This window comes from Megalobrama amblycephala, linkage group LG15 (assembly GCF_018812025.1).
Source record: "Megalobrama amblycephala isolate DHTTF-2021 linkage group LG15, ASM1881202v1, whole genome shotgun sequence".
NCBI lineage: Eukaryota > Metazoa > Chordata > Actinopteri > Cypriniformes > Xenocyprididae > Megalobrama > Megalobrama amblycephala.
Window position 1 is genome coordinate 4,722,083 of NC_063058.1, and position 23,402 is coordinate 4,745,484.

The 23,402-nt window shown below is 37.3% G+C and overlaps 1 protein-coding gene and 1 pseudogene across 1 annotated transcript in view; both read left to right on the plus strand.

Annotated features, from left to right (window-relative positions):
* LOC125246552 overlaps positions 1–22,257 on the plus strand; it is a 55,407-nt gene extending 33,150 nt beyond the window's left edge. The window contains 5 exon segments of the mRNA XM_048157497.1: positions 8,481–9,185; positions 12,497–13,201; positions 16,778–17,458; positions 19,011–19,187; positions 21,486–22,257. Of these exon segments, the coding sequence (XP_048013454.1) occupies positions 8,481–9,185; positions 12,497–13,201; positions 16,778–17,458; positions 19,011–19,187; positions 21,486–21,760 (2,543 nt within the window). The 3' untranslated portion in view covers positions 21,761–22,257.
* Positions 2,526–7,166, plus strand: LOC125246562 (annotated as a pseudogene).
* Positions 22,258–23,402: the final 1,145 nt, after the last annotated feature.

The window sequence follows — 23,402 nt, forward strand, 5'->3', positions numbered from 1 at the left end:
CATTATCTCATGATCACTTCATTACTCACAGCTGTCTTGTATTATGTTATCAGTGTCTGTCTATTTATACCCTGTTGGTTTCTGTTCTAGTCATGGAGTTTTCAGTTCACATTTCCCGGTCTGTGTTGTTTCTTGTTCCCTGTTTTTGTGCCTGTTTTTGTATGGACTGCTACTCTGGATTTTGACCCTGGCCTGTTTATGGATTCACGATATTGGATTACCCATTAAACTTACCTGCATTTGGATCTGTCTCTTGTCTCCGTGTTTGCTACCGTGACAACAGCCTACGAACTCTGTATCATCTTTTAGCTTAGCTTTCTTTCAAACGAGACCATTTTCACAATTTTGCGAGCTTTCGTTTGCAAATAATCAACTGTTTTGTCGCGGATTTGCAGAACAGGAAATGCTCTCGAACCTAGAAACACGCTATCTCCAAACAATCGATCAAAGCGTGCTAACGTACATGTTGATGGTATATAAATCATGCCCGGAACTCAGCGTTTGCGGGGACAATGTCAATCAAACCATCCATCCATTCAGAAACGAGTAATTTGAGGCTGATCTCAGATTACGTCTGGTTGACGTACATGAGCTGCTTTGACCGAAGTTTTCGTGAGGATTTGTAGTTCATAGACTTTTTTGATTTCGATAATTACATCTAGAAAGGGAAAAGCATCGATGGCATTGATAAAAGATATCTTTGAAATCGAAACTAAAGCGATGTTTGCTTCGGCCAGCGACGCAACGGAGAGAGGACACGACAGGAGAGGACTCTGTGTTTGGTATGTATACTGTATTACTGCATTTACAATGCTTATACTAAATTTTGATAAACTTTTTATTTTGAAATGTGAAAGCACAGCAACTGATAAACTAAAAGTCAAAACTACATTTAGGATATGGCAAGGCTGCTTGCACACCAGTCTGCAAGTATGCAGACCTGAATAAAATTGTCATTTCAATAAATCTACATTTTGATATTGTGAAATGGATACTATTACAGTATTATTGCAGTGCAAAAACTGTGTGTATAAACAATAGTTTCTTTGTTTCAGTTGCTGATGAAAATTAGTGAGCAGCAGAGGCTGGCACAGCTGGCATCATCTCCAGGAGACAGACGGGTGATGCTCAGGTGACAAAAATGATCCTGTTCTAGATTGTAATAGTCTTGTCCTGAAAAAAATAAAACTGATCAAAATCACAAAACATATACTATAATATATATCACTTTCAGCAGTGTGGTCCGATATCTGGAAATCTGATCTTACTGACTGGGCTTTTGCTTACAGTTTGAAGAATGTCATCATACCTAGTGCATCCAGCTTGCTCGAAGAGAAGACAGCATGCATGCATGAGATTTGTGTGTCTAGTTGAAGACAGCATTCCACCCAAATGTGCATCCCACATCCCTTGAGAATAGTCACTGATTCAATTCTTATAGAAGCAGTGTTTTGAAATCAGCCCATCACTATATTGTTGAAAAGTTGTCATTTTGCCACACAAAAAATATTCTCGTCGCTTTATAATATTAATATTGAACCACTGTACTCACATGAACTGATTTAAATGTTTTTAGTGCCTTTATGGATCTTGAAAGAGGAAATGTCATTGCTTCCTATGTAGGCCTCACTGAGCCATCGGATTTAATCAAAATACCTTAATTTTTGGGTGAACTAACCCTTTAACACAAAAAAAAGTTGATGGTTAAATAATAGTAAATATTAATATACATATATACTGCCAATTTTATAAATTTTATATATATATATATATATATATATATATATATATATATATATATATATATATATATATATATATATATATATATATATATATATATATATATATACACACACACACGTTTTTGAACGGTAAGATGTTTTTAAAATAAGTCTCTTCTGCTCACCAAGACTTCATTTTATTTGATCCAAAATACAGCAGAAATATTACAACAGTAATACTGTGAAATATTTTTACAATTTAAAATAACTGTTTTCTATTTGAATATATTTTAAAATATAATTTATTCCTGTGATCGAATCTGAATTTTCAGCATCATTACTCCAGTCTTCAGTGTCACATGATCCTTCAGAAATCGTTCTAATATGCTGATTTGCTGTTCAAGGAACATTTAAAAAATCTTACAGTTCAATAACTTTGAGGCATGGACTCCTCTAGACCTCTGAAGGTGTGCTGTTGTATCTGCACCAAGATGTTAGCAGCAGATCCTTTAAGTCCTGTAAGCTGTGAGGTGGAGCCTCCATGGATCGGACTTGTTTGTTCAGCACATCCCACAGATGCTCGATTGGATTGAGATCTGGGGAATATGGAGGCCAAGTCAACACCTCAAACTCGTTGTTGTGCTCCTCAAACCATTCCTGAACCATTTTTGCTTTGTGTCAGGAGCATTATCCTGCTGAAAGAGGCCACAGCCACCAGGGAATACCGTTTCCATGAAAGGATGTACATGGTCTGCAACAATGCTTAGGTAGGTGGTACGTGTCACAGTAACATCCACATGGATGGCACCCTGACTGGTCTGCAGCTATGCAGCTCCATAAGTAACAAACTGATGCACTGTGTATTCTGACACCTTTCTATCAGAACCAGCATTAACTTCTTGAGCAGTTTGAGCTACAGTAGCTTGTCTCGGGCCAGCCTTCAACCCCACATGCATCAATGAGTCTTGGCCGCCCATGACCCTGTCGCCGGTTCACCACTGTTCCTTCCTTGGAGCACTTTTGATGGATACTGTCCACTGTAGACCGGGAACACCCCACAAGAGCTGAAGTTTTGGAGATGCTCTGACCCAGTCGTCTAGCCATTACAATTTGGTCCTTGTCAAACTCGCTCAAATCCTTACGACTGCCCATTTTTTCTGCTTATAAAACATCAACTTTGAGGACAAAATATTCACTTGCTGCCTAATATATCCCACCACTAACAGGTGCCGTGATGAAGAGATGATCAGTGTTATTCACTTCACCTGTCAGTGGTCATAATGTTATGCCTGATCGGTGTATATATACCAGTTAAACAAACCCTTTTGCAATCTCCAAGTATTTGCAGGATCAGGTCATGAACTTCCTTATTTCATCATTTTTCTCATGTCAGCACTGTCGGCTTGCGGACCAATCCTGGATTTTTGGCTTTAAATCTCTGCTTCTGTCATGCAAAACTGCTTTTTATAATCAAGGCTACAAGATCCCAATCTTTTCTATCTCTAACATGAGACAGTCAAACATGTTCGTTTCGATGGTCGTCATTCCTCTAATTTTATCACAGGTAAAATTATATTATATTATATTAACAGTTTATTATATTACATTATATTAACATTATTATTTCTTTTACATTGTTTCTGAAACGATTTTCAAAAAAGTGTTTATCAATTTTAGTTATACATACATACTTTTTTAAAGTGTAATTTTGCTTTTATGTTGGAATTACTTTGTCCTGTTATTTCATCTCCACAGTCAGCGAGAGGGAAGGACTGTGTGTGTGAGCTGCAAAAGTTCTGATCCTGCTTTCCCTGAGAATAAACTCAAGGAAGTTGAGTTCACTGCTTCACAGTGTATTGCGAACATCACTTCAGAAAAGGTAGAAAAATATCAAAACATAGTACTGTGATGTTTATTATTGCAAATCAGTAAAGTTAAAAACTCATTTTACAGTTTAATTCTGTATAATTCTGTTATTGAAGAAAATCAATTGTGTGCAGATGACAGAGATTGACAGGCTTGTGTTGGGTCTACAACATCGTATCTGGCAGCTTCTCGACGATGTGTCCATGCTGGAAAAAGAAGACAATGGAAATCTGTATGCAGCGGTGTCTCTACGCATTATTGAATTAGAGTTACTGGAGATTCAAGACCTTCTGGATAAACTCAACAGGACCACCAACAATTACCAACAGCTCAGCGTACAGACTGCTGCAGAGGTGCATTTATCTACACCACAGCACTTTTACATTTCTATAACAATTTTATGTAATGTGTTTATTGCTTAGAGTAGAATTAACAGCCACATACATTTTCATTTATAAAAAAGATCAAATTATAAAAATGTTGTTTCATAGTTATGTTAGGTGTCATAGAACATGATCGTTTTTAAAATGTATAACATTAAATTCAAATGTTTAATTTGAATTAAAAATGTTTATTTAAAATAAATGTAAATATTAGAATTTATATCATTTAAATACACTGTATTTAAATGAAGTTTATATATTTCATTTAATTTCCTGTTTTTATTTGTTTTTATTATTTTCTGCAGTGCTTTTCAATATGTACAAATTGTGTCAGGCAAAGTAAAAAATATCAGTATTAATATTAATTAGCTTTTTAAATTCAGTATTAATATTCAAATAGAATACTATTTCACTGGGACATTTTGTGAATTATGTGCACTTTGCATGTTCTTATTTAAACCTTCATCCCCACAGCTTAAGGATATGGAGGAAACGATGGTGGAGCTTGAGAAGTTTGATCACACACAGGTGATGGTGAAACAGCGTGAGAACCAGCGTATTAAGAGGGACCTGGAACGGTGCAAAGATGTGCTCAATAGTACAGCACCAGCTCCTACACTTTCCCCAGGCATGTATAAACTATTATTACGAAGCCACAGCTAAAGCGTTAAAGCAGAAGTGTCCAAACCTGCTCCTGGAGGGCCACTATCCTGCAGAGTTTAGCTTCAGCCCTAATTAAACACACATAAACCAGCTCATCAAGCACTGCAAAATCAAATACTTCCCTACTATTCAGGATGCCAACATAGTATGTCCGAATACACAGATGAAAAGAACCTAGATGTAGTACCTACTATACAGTATGAGATTTAGACTTCCAGGCAAGTGTTTTGAAGCTAAACTCTGCAGGACATTGGTCCTCCAAATGCAGGAAACCCCTGCATTAAAGTATTAGACTTACATTTTTGCTTTATTTTTAGGTCGCTGTGGTCTAGGCCGCCTGGTCAATGTCTCAAGACCTAGAACGTATTCCCTCACTGCGTATGGAACATCCTACAATTTCGGTGCTTGGGGTCGAGATGCAAATCCTGCTCCAGGAGATGAGAACAAGTACTGGCTGGTGGTGCTGTCAAGTAGTAATGTACATGGCAACTTTATCCGCCAGTACAGTAGTATGAGTACTATTATATTAGGTATAGGACCAACAGATACGTATATATCAAACTCCAACCCCACAACAAACACAATTCAGGGGCCAAACATGGTCATGTACGGCAATGCGCTCTACTATAACTGTTACGACAAAAATTCGGTCTGTCAGTTCAACATGACAACTAGTTCTGTCAGTACTGTGGCTTTACCTAAAGATGCAGGATACAACAACAAGTTTCCATTCGCACACCTCAGCGCAACATACATCTATACAGATCTGGATTTTGCCACAGATGAATCAGGCGTCTATGTTATATATGCGTCCAAAAGTAACTTTGGAAATGTAGTTATCAGTAAAGTTGAGACTAGCAACCCGCCTGTTTTGAACCAAACGTGGTCAACTTCTCTTCACAAAAGGACCGTCACAAACACCTTCATGGTGTGTGGCGTGCTTTATGCTACTCGTTACCTGAATAAAGAAACAGAAGAGATCTTTTACTCTTATGACACCAAAACCAATGAAGAGCGCTATGATCTGAGAATTCACATTGAGAAGATGCAGACTAATATTAGGTATATGAATTATAACCCCAAAGATAATTTGCTGTATGTCTACAGTGATGCCTACATTGTGACATATGAAGCCATGTTTCAGGAAGTCAACTGAACTATTCTCTGTCTTTTTTACCAAGTAAATCTAATGATTTTACATATTTGACATGGTTTTGTAAATTGAAAATCATTTAAATGTGCATCACACATTTTGGTTCTTGAAATAAAGTTTGAGAGAAACTTTTAGTGCTGGTTTACTAAAGCATACAAATAAGTTACATTTACACAGATACATTTACATAGGTTAGCATTAGCCTATGCTTATGCTGCACAATTACTTTGTTTTGACAGCAACTCACTTCCTGTTAAGATCAACTGTACAGTAAATCACATTGTGCATGTTGAGGTGTTGTTGTACCTGTCTGGGGTGGTCTGGGTAACAGGGCTGACTGTAGATGTGTTTTAGAGGCTCTAAAATCTCTGTGCCGCCCATGTCTGCTTTCATTTTCTTCACTCTCTTCAGAGCCTGATCCATTGTGTCCTGATTGTACTCGACACTCTGACTGCAATAAAAAAAACACAATGACAACTTTCCTCTGACTCATTTCAAAACTGAGTATCTCTGAATGAAGATCTAGTTACTAACGGGTAGAAGGACTCAAAATTAGAGCCAAATCCATAGATATTGAAGTAGTATTTGACTCTTTCTCTCAGGGTCTCTCCTCAGGTTGGGCGAGTGTATGGACACATACTGGCAGCAGAAGAAGCTGATGGCTCCAGGCTGTGAGCCGGCGGCAGTGAGATCCATGATGAACGCTCTTCAGCCGCTGAGTTTAGGACAGAGTCTGGCAGGAGCAGGAGGAGGAGGATTCCTGTTCTTACTCACCCGTGAGCCTCAGCAGAAGGAAACGGTGACAGAGATTCTCACAAAAATACAGGTGAGGCAGAGAAACTGGTTCAAGCGCTACAGAATGAGAACATGAAGAAGAACGGTTGTTTTTAACCCTTTCTAAACTGATCATGTAGAAGCTCTTCTCTCTGAATCATTCAATATCTGTGAGATTTAAACTCAACAGGACTGTTGCTGAAAGACCTGCGTGTGTTTAGTGTCCTAGTAAAAACAGAAGAACAGAAATGGTGAAAGTAAAATGTATTTCTGAATGTTGTTGGTCCTGCTGTTGTTTTGACAGGGCATTGGTTCCTTCAGTGTTCATTCAGTGGATCTGGATCTGGACGGGATCTCAGTCATTCAGAAGAGCTCTGAACATCCTGAACAACACAAATCTGACTGCCTTAAATAACAATTAAACTGATATTGCTTCTTTGAATATAACATTTGTTTAATAGATTTTCCCCATGTTTAACATTTGTCAGTCCTGAAGAATTAAAGGATTTTAAAAAGTATGTAATGTATCAAAAACATTTTGAACAATGACATTTAGGCTTACTCTTTTCTGTACTAAATGTGAAATAAAATGCTATAAAGCCATGTAGATGTTTGAATCTTTTACTTGTGTTTTGATTGTACTGTATATCACAAGGACTCACATTAAGATTAAATAAAGACTCCTGTGGGGAAAATCAAGTTGGTAATATGTCTATGTGGTGTTTTTAATATGCTTTAAGAAAAGTCAACAGCACTGCTGAGTATTTTCAACTTAAAACTGCAGTGAACCAAAAACGCAGTTTGAAATCAGTCGATGTACTAGTTTCTGGTTCAAACATATATGACTGAATTAAACCACTATTTCCACTTGCCATTGTGTTGCGTTTACTGTAGTAAAGATGACTGAGCTGCTGTAAGTGAGTGGAGGCGGGGACTAATTTGCATATTCATGAATCTGCTTATACTAAATGAAGCAAGGGCGTTACATTCAAACTATTTTACGGCATGAAATTATTTTTACGTTTAAATGTCATTTTGATGATCAAATATGAGTTTTAATGGATAAAAAATTGACTGCATGGAGACTAAATTATGCAACTTGCAATGTACTTTCAAATAAAACAAGTATATGAAGTATGAAGTAGTTTACTCTTAAAATATCAATCTTTTTTTTAAAAAAATATCTGGATTTGAAGATATAACGTTTGAAAAAAAATCGCTAACATCTTATTTTTGTGTAGCTATGTGTAAATCAACCTCGAAGATCATCTTCGCACTCTTCCGTACTCCTGTAGCCCCGCCCATGATCTGAACACCTGTGTGAAAGCCCAGAAAGATCAACGTGAACCCGCATTTACTCTGGAACTCCGACTGAAATAGTGTAAAATGGATTTAAGTAAGCATTTTTTTAAACGTCTTTTCCTTGTTATTTCATTGTAAAAATGACTTTTAATCGAATGACTTTTAATCAAACTCGTCGTGTTTACTGTTTCTGCGAGACATTACTACTGCTTTCACTTTCATATTGGTCGATACAGCTAATAATGTTTTGTAAGCTTTTTGTTCTCCATAAAGTCGTTTCTGCTTATAAATATGGCTTGTCACAGATTGCATTTAGGTTAATTTGCAGAATACAGTCATGTGTTTTAAAGTGTGTGGCTGTGCAATCTCTCGCGCGAGAGATTTATTCATTAATTTAGTTATCTGTAATCTGTTAATCTGTATTTTTCCCCCCCACATGATTAAGGAAATTAAACGATTAATTCCTTCATAATTTAGTTAACCATGGATGATGATTAACTGAACTCAATGAGACATTTGTATTATTATGATTAGCATATTTTAGTACAGCTTTCTTGTTAACTGTTCAGAAAACACACAACAGGATAAGTGTGTTTTGTTCTCTGTTTGTTTCAGGTGACGCTCAACATCTCTCAGATCTGAGGATTGTGTTGATGGGGTATAGAGCTGCTGGTAAGAGTTCATCAGGAAACACCATCCTGGGCAGAGAGGAGTTTGACTTGAAGAGATCTGCTCAGTGTGTGAGGAGACATGGAGAAGTAGCAGACAGACACATCACTCTCATTGAAGCTCCAGGATGGTGGATGAATTACACTGTAGAGATGAGTCCTGAGATACTGAAACAGGAGATTTTGCTCAGTGTGTCTCTGTGTCCTCCAGGACCACACGCTGTACTACTGATCATAGATGTGGATGATAGATTTAAAGATAATGAGATAAAAGCAGTGCAGGATCATCTGGATCTTCTCAGTGAGAGAGTCTGGAGTCACACTATAGTTCTGTTCACTGGTGGAGACTTTCTGTTAGACACATCTATAGAGCAGCACATTGAGAGTGAAGGACAGGATCTCCAGCGGCTGCTGGACAAATGTGGGAACAGGTATCATGTTCTCAACAATCACAACAGGAGTGACGACACTCAGATCAAGGAGCTGCTGGAGAAGATTGAGGAGACAGTGGCACAAAACAACGGCCGACATTTTGAAATAGACAGAAAGATTTTACAGAAGATGAAAGAGAGAAAAAGAGCAGAGGAAGAGAGAGCAAAAGAACGAATGAAGAGGATGAAGAAACAGAGAGATAACATCAGATCACAGATGAGTGAGTCCACATACTTTATAGAGCAGATATTCACACTGAGTATATGAAGTAAATCATGAAAATGTAACAGTCACAGCAATAATATCAAGAAACTTCTCGTCATTAACAGTTATTTGTAGATTCATTCCCAAAGCAGCTCACAGTGACGCCCCTAAAAGCTGTTACTGAAAGAAATAAGCGCTTTAATTTCTTAAACAATCCAGTTCTTCATTAGGTGTGGTTTTGAAAATGGACCGCTTTATCCATAGAAAATAACAACAACAACAACAAAAAACAACAACAAACAACTGCAATCAGCTTGTCTTGAATATACAGTGCTCAGTGTAAATGAGTACACCCCCTTTGAAAAGGAACATTTTAAACAATATCTCAGTGAACACAAAAACAATTTCCAAAATGTTGACCAGACTAAGTTTAATATAACATATGTTTAACTTATAACATGAAAGTAAAGTTAATAATATAACTTAGATTACACATTTTTTAGTTTTACTCAAATTAGGGTGATGCAAAAATGAGTACACCCCACAACAAAAACTACTACATCTAGTACTTTGTATGGCCTCCAAGATTATTAATGACAGCACCAAGTCTTCTAGGCATGGATTGAACAATTTGACGACATTTTGACACTGGACACTGACACCACCATGTTTCACTGTAGGCACCATGCATTTTTCTTTGTATTCCTCACCTTCACGACGCCATACAGTTTTGAAGCCATCAGTTCCAAAAACATTTATCTTCACTCATCACTCCAGAGTATAGAGTCCCAGTAGTCTTCATCTTTGTCAGCATGGGCCCTGGCAAACTCTAGGCTGGCTTTTTTGTGCCTGGGCTTTAGGAGAGGCTTCTTTCGTGGACGGCACCCATGCATGCCATTCCTCCCCAGGTGAAAAAAGTACATTTCTATAATGTACTTTAAGTGCTCTTTTTTCGTGCACTAATTTTGTACTTAATATACTAAAAATTCTTCTTTAGTACTTCTTAAGATAATCTTAAGAGCATCTAAGTGTACTCAACTGTGCTATTTTGAGACAGCACTAAGTACAAAATTAGTGTGTGAAAATAGAGCACTTTACATTATAGAAGTGTACTTTTTTTCACCTGGGTCTGCAGTGTACGCCATATTGTCACGTGAAATAATCGCCCCAGTTTGGCTTTGTACTTCTTTAGATAACTGCAGTGAACTTGCATGCCAAATTTCTTCAACCCTTCTCATCAGAAGACGCTCCTGTCGAGGTGTTAACTTCTGTGGACAACCTGGACGTCTCTGTGAGATGTTTGCAGTTCCATCTTTTTTAAATTTTTGTACCACTTTTGCTACAGTATTCTGACTGATAAGTAAAGCTTTGCTGATCTTCTTGTAGCCTTCACCTTTCTGGTGTAAAGAAATTATTTTCTTTCTCAGCTCTTGTGCCATTTCTCTTCCATGTGGTGCCATTGCTGACGGCATGAAATGGGAAGGGGTTTTAACACCCTTTTATAGTCAACTATCTGCTGGACACCTGTGTAATGAATAATTAGACTCACCTGTGGCTGAATTCTTGTTAAATTAGACATTTGTAGTCTAAAATTTAGCTTTGCTCCAGAGACTTTCAGTGGGGTGTACTCATTTTTGCATCACCCTAATTTGAGTAAAACTGAAAATGTTGTTCTATTATTTATATATATCTATATAGTTATATTATTAACTTTACTTTCATGTTAAGTTAAAGAGATGTTATATTAAACTTAGTCTTGTCAACATTTTGGAAAATGTTTTTGTGTTAATTGAGATATTGTTTAAAATGTTACTTTTCAAAGGGGGTGTACTCATTTACGCTGAGCACTGTAATTTAAACATCATCTTTTCATCTATAGACACGCTCATGTTTGTCTGTTCTGAAGCAGCAGAAAGTGAGTACGCTACTTCCTGTCAAACGCACTTTAAAAGAACATTACGAGTAAAAACTACTAGACTGCTGGAGGATCTATGTTTCTTTTGGAGCTTAAAATAAGGCAAAAATATGTCATGTAAAATAAACATTGGTAAGATTTGAACTTGTGATAGTAGCTATTTTTATGAAAGAACAAAACGTCAACGTTTACAGTTTTTGTGAGACACTTTTACTGCTTTTACATTGGTCACTAAATATACGCAGACACAGTTTTTTTTTTTTTTGGCTTTCTTTCCAGTAAAATAATGTAAATGTAATAAAGTCATGTGTTTGCTGGAGCTAATAGACACCAGTGCATTGATAACACTTTCCCAGGAGTGAACACAGACAAGAGAGAGATTTATTCACTGGTTTAGAGCACCAATTTGATTATTTTTAATGAATACGGGTCAAAGACATTTAGATTTCTGCATCAATAGAAATTTACAAGTGATTTTATATACAAAAAGCACATAAAACGCAAGTAAAACGTCTGTTTTTAAGGTTTCAAATAAGTTTTGGGAGAATAAAATGTCAATGTGGGTGAAATAATATTCCATTGTCATTCAGTGTAACAATTAAATTTATGTACAAATTTAAACAACATACTTATTCTGACCTGTACTTATTAAAATATATTAAAGAATAAGTGAGCATACTAAAGTTTATTACATTTTAAATGAGTAAAAAATTCTGGGCAAATGGGCAAAACCTAGGATAGTGGCAAAGTTTAAAAATGTAAAATTACAAGTAATTAGCATTTGGGGTAAAAGTAATTCATCTTTAATATGGCATAAATATGATTTGTGTTGGAAATATGTCTGACAAGATTGTTACACTGAATGACATTTTAGTGTGTCTTCTGTAAATCATGGAAAAATGTATATTTGATTTTTGCTCAGAAAAAAACAAACAAATTAAACAGGACGGATTCTGATGTAATGAAAAACAGCAACAATTCAAAACTGTATTACACTTATTGTTTTGATGCTTGAAAACCCTTTGTCTTTGACTCATATACTTCCTAAAAACATTATTCTGAAGCTATTTGTAATTATTTTTGATTATTGTGTGTGTTCTGTGATCTGTTGTGTTTTGTGTGCAGATCATTGAAATTAAGCAATTTTCTTTTCTCCATAATTCATAATTATTTTCCATTGATAACTTTTGCTCAACTCTGATTTGAGAGTTAATTTAATGTGAGATACACTTATATGTAATTTTTTATCAATAATGTGTAGTTTGACACTCATGCAGATATGGTAAACTTTATTTCAGTAACTCTCCAGCAGCTACACAATTACCAAAATCATTTTATCATTTTTTTAAATCTTAAAGAAGATTTAAGATCTCACCCACATTCAGAAGTGTGTTTTGTTCTGTTTGTTTCAGGTGACGCTCAACATCTCTCAGATCTGAGGATTGTGTTGATGGGGTATAGAGGAGCTGGTAAGAGTTCATCAGGAAACACCATCCTGGGCAGAGAGGAGTTTGACTTGAAGAGATCTGCTCAGTGTGTGAGGAGACATGGAGAAGTAGCAGACAGACACATCACTGTCATTGAAGCTCCAGGATGGTGGAAGAATTACACTGTAGAGAAGAGTCCTGAGATACTGAAACAGGAGATTTTGCTCAGTGTGTCTCTGTGTCCTCCAGGACCACACGCTGTACTACTGATCATACGTGTGGACATTGGATTTAAAGAGACTGAGAGAAAAGCAGTGCAGGATCATCTGGATCTTCTCAGTGAGAGAGTCTGGAGTCACACTATAGTTCTGTTCACTTGTGGAGACTCTCTGTTAGACACATCTATAGAGCAGCACATTGAGAGTGAAGGACAGGATCTCCAGCGGCTGCTGGACAAATGTGGGAACAGGTATCATGTTCTCAACAATCACAACAGGAGTGACGACACTCAGATCAAGGAGCTGCTGGAGAAGATTGAGGAGACAGTGGCACAAAACAACGGCCGACATTTTGAAATAGACAGAAAGATTTTACATAAGATGAAAGAGAGAAGAAGAGCAGAGGAAGAGAGAGCAGAAGAACGAATGAAAAGGATGAAGAAACAGAGAGAAAACATCAGATCACAGATGAGTGAGTACACATACTTTATAGAGCAGATATTCACACTGATATATGAAGAAAATCATGAAAATGTAACAGTCACAGCAATAATATCAAGAAACTTCTCGTTATTAGCCACTATAGCAGCTCACAGTGACAGATTTTAGGGGCGTCACTGTTTGCTGAGGCCCACTATAGTGGACACCTGTTCCCTGGATGAAAAGCAGTTTTATAAGCTCTGTTTCCATCAACCTATTTTTATGTGCATTTTGGGATATTGCATAAAAAAACTTGGAAACGCCATAATGTGCATAAATTGTAAATATGCACCTAAAAAACTTGCGTGCTTGTTTGAGTTGTAATTTTTTTTTTATCTGATAAGAAAACATGCGCATAAACTAGGATGGAAACACATTTACAGAATAAATTCCTTATTGCACATCAAAAATATTATAACTTGTCATGATGGGACGGCTTAACTGGAGCAGTCAGCAGACCGATCTTTTTCCACTGCATCTGAAATGCTGTTTTGGTTGAAATGCCTGAGCAAAGTCTGTTCAAAGTGATTCGGTATAATTAATATAATATAATTACCTTCCAGAGCTGTTTTACACGACTGCATTCCCAAACAGCAGTCATCTTCCTCCGTAATGCATTTCACAAGTTCACACTTACAAATAATCAGATAGAGTAAACAGTGTATTTGGCGAGCTGTCCGAGCTGGTATTTGGCCTGAACCCAGAGTACTCCCTGTATTTCTGGTTATAAGTAACCAGGCGAGTGTGAGGAGACGGGGTGGTGGAGGGATGCTGAAAACTGTTGAGAAATATATGTGAGTCGACTGTGTGTGTGTGTATGTGTGTATATATATATAGGTCTCCACTCTTGCTGATTGGGTAGATATGTTGATTGCTGGTTGGAGTGATGTGATGATTAGTTAGATCATTTGAATGTGTTCCTCCCAAACTTTGTTAATAAAACATAATTTATTGCATTTTGTCTGTGCGCTCTAAGATGCAAGTAATTTATTATATACAAAAATTCTTAGTTGAGTCTACTTTTCTAATGCCGAGTTTACACTGCACGATTTTCAGTCGTCAGATTACTGTTCTTTTCACACTCACGACTGGAGGAGGACATGGTTGGGGAGACGCAGATCTGTAACTCCATGAACTTCCCGCTGCCCTGAAACTTGCTCTCTCATTGGCTGTAGGTCGTCGCTGATGTAATATTCAGTCAGAACACATTTCACACCGCAGGATTTTGAATCACAGACAGGTCCAGATATTTGGCATGCCAAAAATCTCATGAGTGTCGGCGACGCATCGTCGATTCTCTCTTTGATAATTCACAATCGGTGATTTCGAGTATAAATCGACCCTGAATGAAACTTTGAGTGATCTTGATCATTACATTTAGCCTAATGTTCACTATGTAAATTTGTTTTAAATTTCAAAAATTACAAAATGTATATAATGAGTGAGTACATCATGAATCCATCTTCCAAACCAGGTTTTTTTTTCTTATCCTGAATCACTATGGTACACCTTAAGTGTTTATATTTAGACTATTTTAGACAGAGCGCTGCGGAGTAGTACAGTACATGTGTGACTTGTCATATACAGAGAGAAGTAGTCCTGGCTTCAGTGTTCTTCTGTAAGATGAAGAGTTTTGTTTGTTAACTGCTGGTGCGCCAAAAGTTACCTTTAAAGGGGCTCTATGTAAGATTTTTACTTTAATAAAGCATAAAAATACCCCGATATGTTTGCAGATATTTAAGAAACATGCAAAGTTCACCTACTTGTATCTCAGAAAAACAATGCTACAGCCAAATATTCTACTTTGAAAATGTGCGTTCCGTGTCGGAATGTCTGTTTTTGTTTTGGTCTGTGCGAAACCTTGTGCTGCAGTTTATCCAATAGTATTTCGACATCACAGGTTGCCAGTTGGCGGAAAACACCGCTTATTGCAGCCATGGAAACCAGCAAACAAACTGGGTCAGAGAATCAGGCAATAACGTCAGCTGCGCGTTCTCGCTCTCTTCTCTGTCACGGTGAAGTGACACACACCTGCGCGGGCGCCTCCTCTCTCTCTCTCTCTCTCTCTCTCTCTTGTCTCATTCGCTCCGGTTAAGTAGTGCCTGTATTGCGCATAATTTTAGTCATTCCCGCAGGTTTCGCGGTCACACCAAAAGCGCGCGCACCAGCCACTGATCTATATAAGTGAAGCGAACAAGCCACGCTCAGTCTCAAACAGAGACAGAAATCAAACAGAGTCACAAGTACCAAAATAAGCGCCTTCCTACGCTTAAACTGTCAAATACATACAAAAGTATGTCAAAACCAGCGGCACAGGCAATCTTGGCGAGTATCCAGATAAACACAGTCAGTTTTGAATCGTTAAATAGCTAAGAAAGTGAACCCATGTTGTGTGTAACAGTATTGGGTCCGTTGAACACCGTTCATAAACTCTTAAAGGGACAGCAGTCCAATATTCCTGCTGCTGTCTGTCATGTTAATCAAAGAACAAAAGACAAAGGAAATCACTTTCTGCTCTTGACTGAATACGTTGTATAACTTTAATAGTAAGAATTATTTCCAATAAAGACTACAGAAATTAAGGTAACCAATGCAAAATAACACAATGTGTTATTTTACATTTGATTACTTTAATTTCTGTAGTATTTCTTACCTGAATAAAACCCAGTTAACCCGAAAAACTTAGTTTCATAGCTCTCTTTATTCTATTGCATTTATTTGAGCTGTTTATATTTTATTACTGACTTTTACTTGTTTTTTTTTTTTGTTTTTTTTATGAAAAAAAAACTCTGCATTGAAGAAAAGTAGATTTTTGTTTGTATATGTTGTCATTTATAGTTCTTAGAAAGAAAATCGGAATCAGCAAAAAATAGGTATCGGCCAATCACACTAAGAAAACAATCAGAATCGGCCAAGAAAATTGCAATCGGTGCATCTGTGCCTCTGAATCCATTTAAATATCTCTATGAACAACAGCATATCAAAACAGATAAATCAACTCATCAGCTTACAGTGTGCACGTCTCCTCAGCTTTCATTGTCAATTGCACTCCCTATTGTTGCTGGCAACCATGTGCTGTAAAAGCTGGCAACCCCTGTCTTTGAACGAGGGGGCGGGCCAAACAATATTTTGAATTTGGACTGCAGTACCTATTTTGAACACTGGGTGTCATTATTACATAGAGCCCCTTTAAGGAACAAGGATATGCAAAATTACTGTATTTGTTTTGTTTATAAGATTGTAATGTGATTTAAAGATCAGTTTTTGTTCCAAGCAGCTACAACCTTCCTGAGCTGAGATATTGAAGTTTCCATAGAGCCTGTATGGACCATGACACAAAGACAGCCACTGTGGTTAAACCAAATAAAATGAAAAACTTTGTCTGTTTTTGCAATTACCAATATGTATAGGAAAATAAAAAATGATTGAACGACTATCTTTAGAATTTTTGGACCACTTGAAATGGATGGACCATTTATTAAATGTATATAGAGCAGAAACATGTACAAATACATGTTCTCCGTACAATATCATTTTGTATAAGTGTGTTTTGTTCCGTTTGTTTCAGGTGAAGCTCAACATCTCTCAGATCTGAGGATTGTGTTGATGGGGTATAGATATGCTGGTAAGAGTTCAGCAGGAAACACCATCCTGGGCAGAGAGGAGTTTGACTTGAAGAGATCTGCTCAGTGTGTGAGGAGACATGGAGAAGTAGCAGACAGACACATCACTGTCATTGAAGCTCCAGGATGGTGGATGAATTACACTGTAGAGGACAGTCCTGAGAGACTGAAACAGGAGATTTTGCTCAGTGTGTCTCTGTGTCCTCCAGGACCACACGCTGTACTACTGATCATACGTGTGGACTATAGATTCAAAAAGACACACAGAAAAGCAGTGCAGGATCATCTGGATCTTCTCAGTAAGAGAGTCTGGAGTCACACTATAGTTCTGTTCACTGGTGGAGACTCTCTGTTAGACACATCTATAGAGCAGCACATTGAGAGTGAAGGACAGGATCTCCAGCGGCTGCTGGACAAATGTGGGAACAGGTATCATGTTCTCAACAATCACAACAGGAGTGACGACACTCAGATCAAGGAGCTTCTGGAGAAGATTGAGGAGACAGTGGCACAAAACAACGGCCGCCATTTTGAAATGGACAGAAAGATTTTACAGAAGATGGATGGTAGAAAGAAGGCAGAAGAGCGACTGGATAAATGTAGAGAAGACATCAGATCACAGACCAGTGAGTGAAATCATAAAGTTGTATTAATATTATCTACACAAAACCTCAGGTCTGTTTCCTCATCATTGTTCTAGAGCTTTTCAGATGTAATTATAAATAGTTTAAAAGTGTCCATCACACAGACCTCAGGCTGATCTCTAACACTCACTAACACCTCTTACAGTCTTCATTTTTCTCAGATGGTTTCCTATCCTGACACTGACCAGGGGCATATTCTCCGTACTTATCTTAATACATCTGAGATGATTTGACAGATGTCAGATCTTCTAATCGTGATAACTGAACTCTGGCTAATTTGGTTCTTCAAACGAATTTGCAGATTGGATTAAAATATCTGGATTAAGTTGTCTAAGATTACTGCGTGTTCTCGTGTTCCATGAAAAGGGCAGATGTATTGATACACGAAACCACGTTCAGCAATGCAGCGATTGGCTGGAGTCAAGACGGCAACGTAATGACATCATAGAATGAGAAAAGACACCTGACGAAAAACTTGACGAATTCCTAGACATTTCTAAGGAAACAGCCAAGCGAATAAATGACAGAAGAACGACATAAATGTTATAATAGATAAATGAAATGTGCACTATTTTTTTTTTTTTACATGATTACCCAATTATTAAGGCTATATTCACAATTTGTACAGGCAATTTTTTATTTCAATGTTGTTATTAGCAACTAATTTACCTTTGACGCATATTTGACAGCATTAATTAAAGTTTCTTAAGGGCCAAGATCAAGTTATCTGCATCTCCTGCGCTTCATCAAGCCACTCCCATAATATCTGTCGCGGTTCAAATGCACAAATGCACAAATGCATGTACGGCATAGACATCTGTACATCATGTGTGTAAGACTCCAATAAAAATTATTACGTAATTATTCCCTCACGAATGAATCTCTCAAAGAGTAAAACTGTTGGTGTCTATATTATGACACTATACGGCATTATAGTATTATTTGCAAATTTATTTTTAAATCATTATTATTGTCCCTGGTTTACATTAGGGTACTTTTGTGGCAAAGTAGCAGTGGCTGGGACAGACTTTAAGTATCACCTCTGCTTAAAAAGATGCAATCTAATCCTGTTTACATGAAATAAGCCTGCTCCCGAGCAGGTTTGAGCTTATGGACCTGTTGTTATGACAGCAAGTCCAGGATGAGCGTTGAAGAACCGAGCAATCCAAGATCATGCCAAATCGCCATCAGTCAAATGAGTCAAGTGAGTTAGCGACGTACGAAGAATATGCCCCAGGATCAACCCTGTTTAGCTTCATAAGGAAACCAGGAAACAGCAGCAGGGTCAAAATAAAACAACTTGAATGCTGTAATCATTTAATATCCTGTTTCTGTGTGAACCAAAATGCTGCTGTGAAGTGAATCCTCCATTGACTTCATGTGACTGTAATTCATTCAGATGGTCAGCATTATGTCAACTCTAAATGATGAATATATTCCTTCAATGTCATGTCAGTTTCTTTGGATAAAAGTGTCTGTCAAACACATTAATGTAAATGTTCTTCTGATCTGCTCTCTTCTTTCATTATTATAGTGAGTGGAGATGATGGATCTGATTCATGCTCTCTGGGAAGTTCAGCTTACGGTTCATTCAGATCACGATCAGGAGCAGAAACAGTTTTCAGTTCATCACGTTCCAGAGATTCATCTCACACAAGTTATGAGTCAGGAGCAATAAAACGATGTAACAGCATTAATTTGCCACCAAACAGTGAGTCTGTTTTATTTGGCACTTTCAGTAACTTTTGTCTCCCTGTGATATTTTTTTAAAGCATTAGAGCCTGTGTTTTCCATGAATCCCATCTGTTTGGTTTGATTGTCATAAATTTGTTACCACGTTTTTCCCCCATTACAAAATTTGGACCCTTTCTACATCTGTCATTTTGTAAATTTTTACACACATGACATATTTGACACTGGACCACAAAACCAGTCATAAGTCACACAGGTATATTTGTAGCAATAGTCAACAAAACATTGTATGGGTCAAAATTATTGATTGTTCTTTTATGCCAAAAATCATTAGGATATTAAATAAAGATCATGTTCCATTAAGATATTTTGTAAATTTCCTACCGTAAATATAAAAATATTTTTGTGAGTGGATATGCATTGCTTAGGACTTCATTTGGACAACTTTAAAGGCATTTTCTCAATATTTGGATTTTTAGCACCCTCAGATTCCAGATTTTCAAATAAACCATACATCAATGAAAAGCTTATTTATTCAAGTTTCAGATCCTATAAATCTTTATGGTCCACTTTATATGCATGCAATAAATAACTATTTGACTTGTAATAAAGAAATATCATAGATAAAACAGGAATAAAGAAATCTCACCTGATTAATAACATATTTGTATATTGTTTTAAAGGGCTGCTGGTAACCTATAGGCTACATATACAGGTCCTTCTCAAAAAATTAGCATATTGTGATAAAGTTCATTATTTTCCATAATGTAATGATAAAAATTAAACTTTCATATATTTTAGATTCATTGCACATCAACTGAAATATTTCAGGTCTTTTATTGTTTTAATACTGATGATTTTGGCATACAGCTCATGAAAACCCATCTCAAAAAATTAGCATATTTCATCCGACCAATAAAAGAAAAGTGTTTTTAATACAAAAAAAGTCAACCTTCAAATAATTATGTTCAGTTATGCACTCAATACTTGGTCGGGAATCCTTTTGCAGAAATGACTGCTTCAATGCGGCGTGGCATGGAGGCAATCAGCCTGTGGCACTGCTGAGGTGTTATGGAGGCCCAGGATGCTTCGATAGCGGCCTTAAGCTCATCCAGAGTGTTGGGTCTTGCGTCTCTCAACTTTCTCTTCACAATATCCCACAGATTCTCTGTGGGGTTCAGGTCAGGAGAGTTGGCAGGCCAATTGAGCACAGTAATACCATGGTCAGTAAACCATTTACCAGTGGTTTTGGCACTGTGAGCAGGTGCCAGGTCGTGCTGAAAAACGAAATCTTCATCTCCATAAAGCTTTTCAGCAGATGGAAGCATGAAGTGCTCCAAAATCTCCTGATAGCTAGCTGCATTGACCCTGCCCTTGATAAAACACAGTGGACCAACACCAGCAGCTGACATGGCACCCCAGACCATCACTGACTGTGGGTACTTGACACTGGACTTCAGGCATTTTGGCATTTCCTGCTCCCTAGTCTTCCTCCAGACTCTGGCACCTTGATTTCCGAATGACATGCAAAACTGAGCAACAGTCCAGTGCTGCTTCTCTGTAGCCCAGGTCAGGCGCTTCTGCCGCTGTTTCTGGTTCAAAAGTGGCTTGACCTGGGGAATGCGGCACCTGTAGCCCATTTCCTGCACACGCCTGTGCACGGTGGCTCTGGATGTTTCTACTCCAGACTCAGTCCACTGCTTCCGCAGGTCCCCCAAGGTCTGGAATCGGTCCTTCTCCACAATCTTCCTCAGGGTCCGGTCACCTCTTCTCGTTGTGCAGCGTTTTTTGCCACACTTTTTCCTTCCCACAGACTTCCCACTGAGGTGCCTTGATACAGCACTCTGGGAACAGCCTATTCGTTCAGAAATTTCTTTCTGTGTCTTACCCTCTCGCTTGAGGGTGTCAATGATGGTCTTCTGGTCGGCAGTCTTACCCATGATTGCGGTTTTGAGTAATGAACCAGGCTGGGAGTTTTTAAAAGCCTCAGGAATCTTTTGCAGGTGTTTAGAGTTAATTAGTTGATTCAGATGATTAGGTTAATAGCTCGTTTAGAGAACCTTTTCATGATATGCTAATTTTTTGAGATTTTGGGTTTTCATGAGCTGTATGCCAAAATCATCAGTATTAAAACAATAAAAGACCTGAAATATTTCAGTTGGTGTGCAATGAATCTAAAATATATGAAAGTTTAATTTTTTTCATTACATTATGGAAAATAATGAACTTTTATCACAATATGCTAATTTTTTGAGAAGGACCTGTAAGTGTTAAATGTCAGAATTAAGTAGTTTACTGATTAAATTTGTTCCTCCAGTGAGTGGAGATGAGCGATCGGACACAAGATCTGTGGGAAGTTCTGCTTACGGTTCATTCAGATCACGATCATCAGCAGACAGCGGTTCAGTTTTTAGTTCATCACGCTCAAAAGTCTCATCTCACAGCTCAGGATTCGGATCTTTGCGGTCCATCCCGGAGTCTGTGGAACATTCAGGAACCAGACAAACACTTGCTTTACCCAAGATCTCAAAACTTTTCCCAAGAAGAGTAAAGAAGGATGATGAACATGAAGAAGACACTGAGAAAACTTGAATTATATAAAATTATCGAAAGAGAATTTGTGTCTTTAAATGTTGACATTTATAATTTTGACAATATTTAATGATAAATATTACTAAAACTAAAAGGTATATGCAGTTGTTTTACCTTGAGTAATTCACATTAGCAGAGCTGTAACAAATATACTGATATGTAATTAACATTTGTTGATTATTTTGTCATAGATTTGTCAATTAAACTTTCTGTATAATTCTGTATTAATCCCAGATTTCTGTACATGTACACAGACACACAGAAGCTTTGCTGTCTACTGTTGGCAAATGCAGCTCGCTTCATTTGAAAGCTAAAGTGTTTTAGCTGCTATTTCTGTATTGTTTATGATTTGAAGCTTCTAATGCAGCGTCCTAAACATCAAAATCCTCATCAAGAGATCATAAGTGCATACATGTCTCAGCTAATGCTTATATTAATTTAAAATAGTCTGAAGTTATTGACTTCCTCCAATAAAGCACAAAATACATTGAACACAAGAATCGAGTGAAATAGTTTTTCATTTGTGATCAGACAGATATAGTTATATTTAAAATCAATACTGAATTGTAATGTATTCTGGGATTACATTACCTGAGAAGGACACATGTTCACTGCCTCAGAATTTGGTTAAAATGAGAAATATTACAAGGCAGCATAATTTTGCTTCTGACTAGTGGGAACATGAACCATATTGTGGAGTGTGAAGATGTCTAAATGATGTCTAGATAGGCAGCTCAAATCATACCAACATCTTCTCCACTGCACTACTTCAGACAAATTAAAGAAGCATGGCAAATGAAGCTAAAAATAGACTAGAATTGTTCCACCATTTTAAACAAAGCAGCATTAATCAATTCACTGTCAGATATGAGTCTGCATGTAAAGAAGCCTTCATTTAACCACTAGTTCAAATGCAAAAATAACATAAATGTTAAAAGTAAAATGTGTTTGATGAATGGTGTTGGTCCTGCTGTTGTTCTGACAGGGCATTGGTTCATTCAGTGGATCTGGATATGGAGGGGATCTCAGTCATTCAGAAGAGCTCTGAACATCAGGACAACAGATGACCACAGGGTTATAGTGGGTTAATAAGAATAGAAGAGGAGGGAAGGTGGGGTTGAGAAACTGAGACAAACGCTGATATGTTGTCAGGATCTGATGTTGAGGCATGGGCTTGTTCCCAAACTTTAGTTAACCGGTTAACTCCATGAATAAAAGCAAAATTACATTATTACAGAGGTCTGTTTTTAATAGGAATAAGAATACAATTTCTCCTGATTGTTTTCTCTTTTTATTTTGTGTTAAATAGAAAAATTCTTGGAAGATGCCATGATGAACATGACGGCACATGCTAGTGGATGAGTTAAATCAACTCCACAGCAACTACATAAATTGATCCCATCTTCAAGGCATTAGACAAGCCAGTATTAATGTCTGGATCTGTGCACAGCTGAATCAACAGACTTTCTGCAGGTAAGCAAGCAAGGACAACAGCGAAAAATGGCAGATGGAGCAATAATAACTGACATGATCCATGAATGATAACACGATATTTTTAGTGATATTTGTAAATTGTCTTTCTAAATGTTTTGTTAGCATGTTGCTAATGTACTGTTAAATGTGGTTAAAGTTACCATCGTTT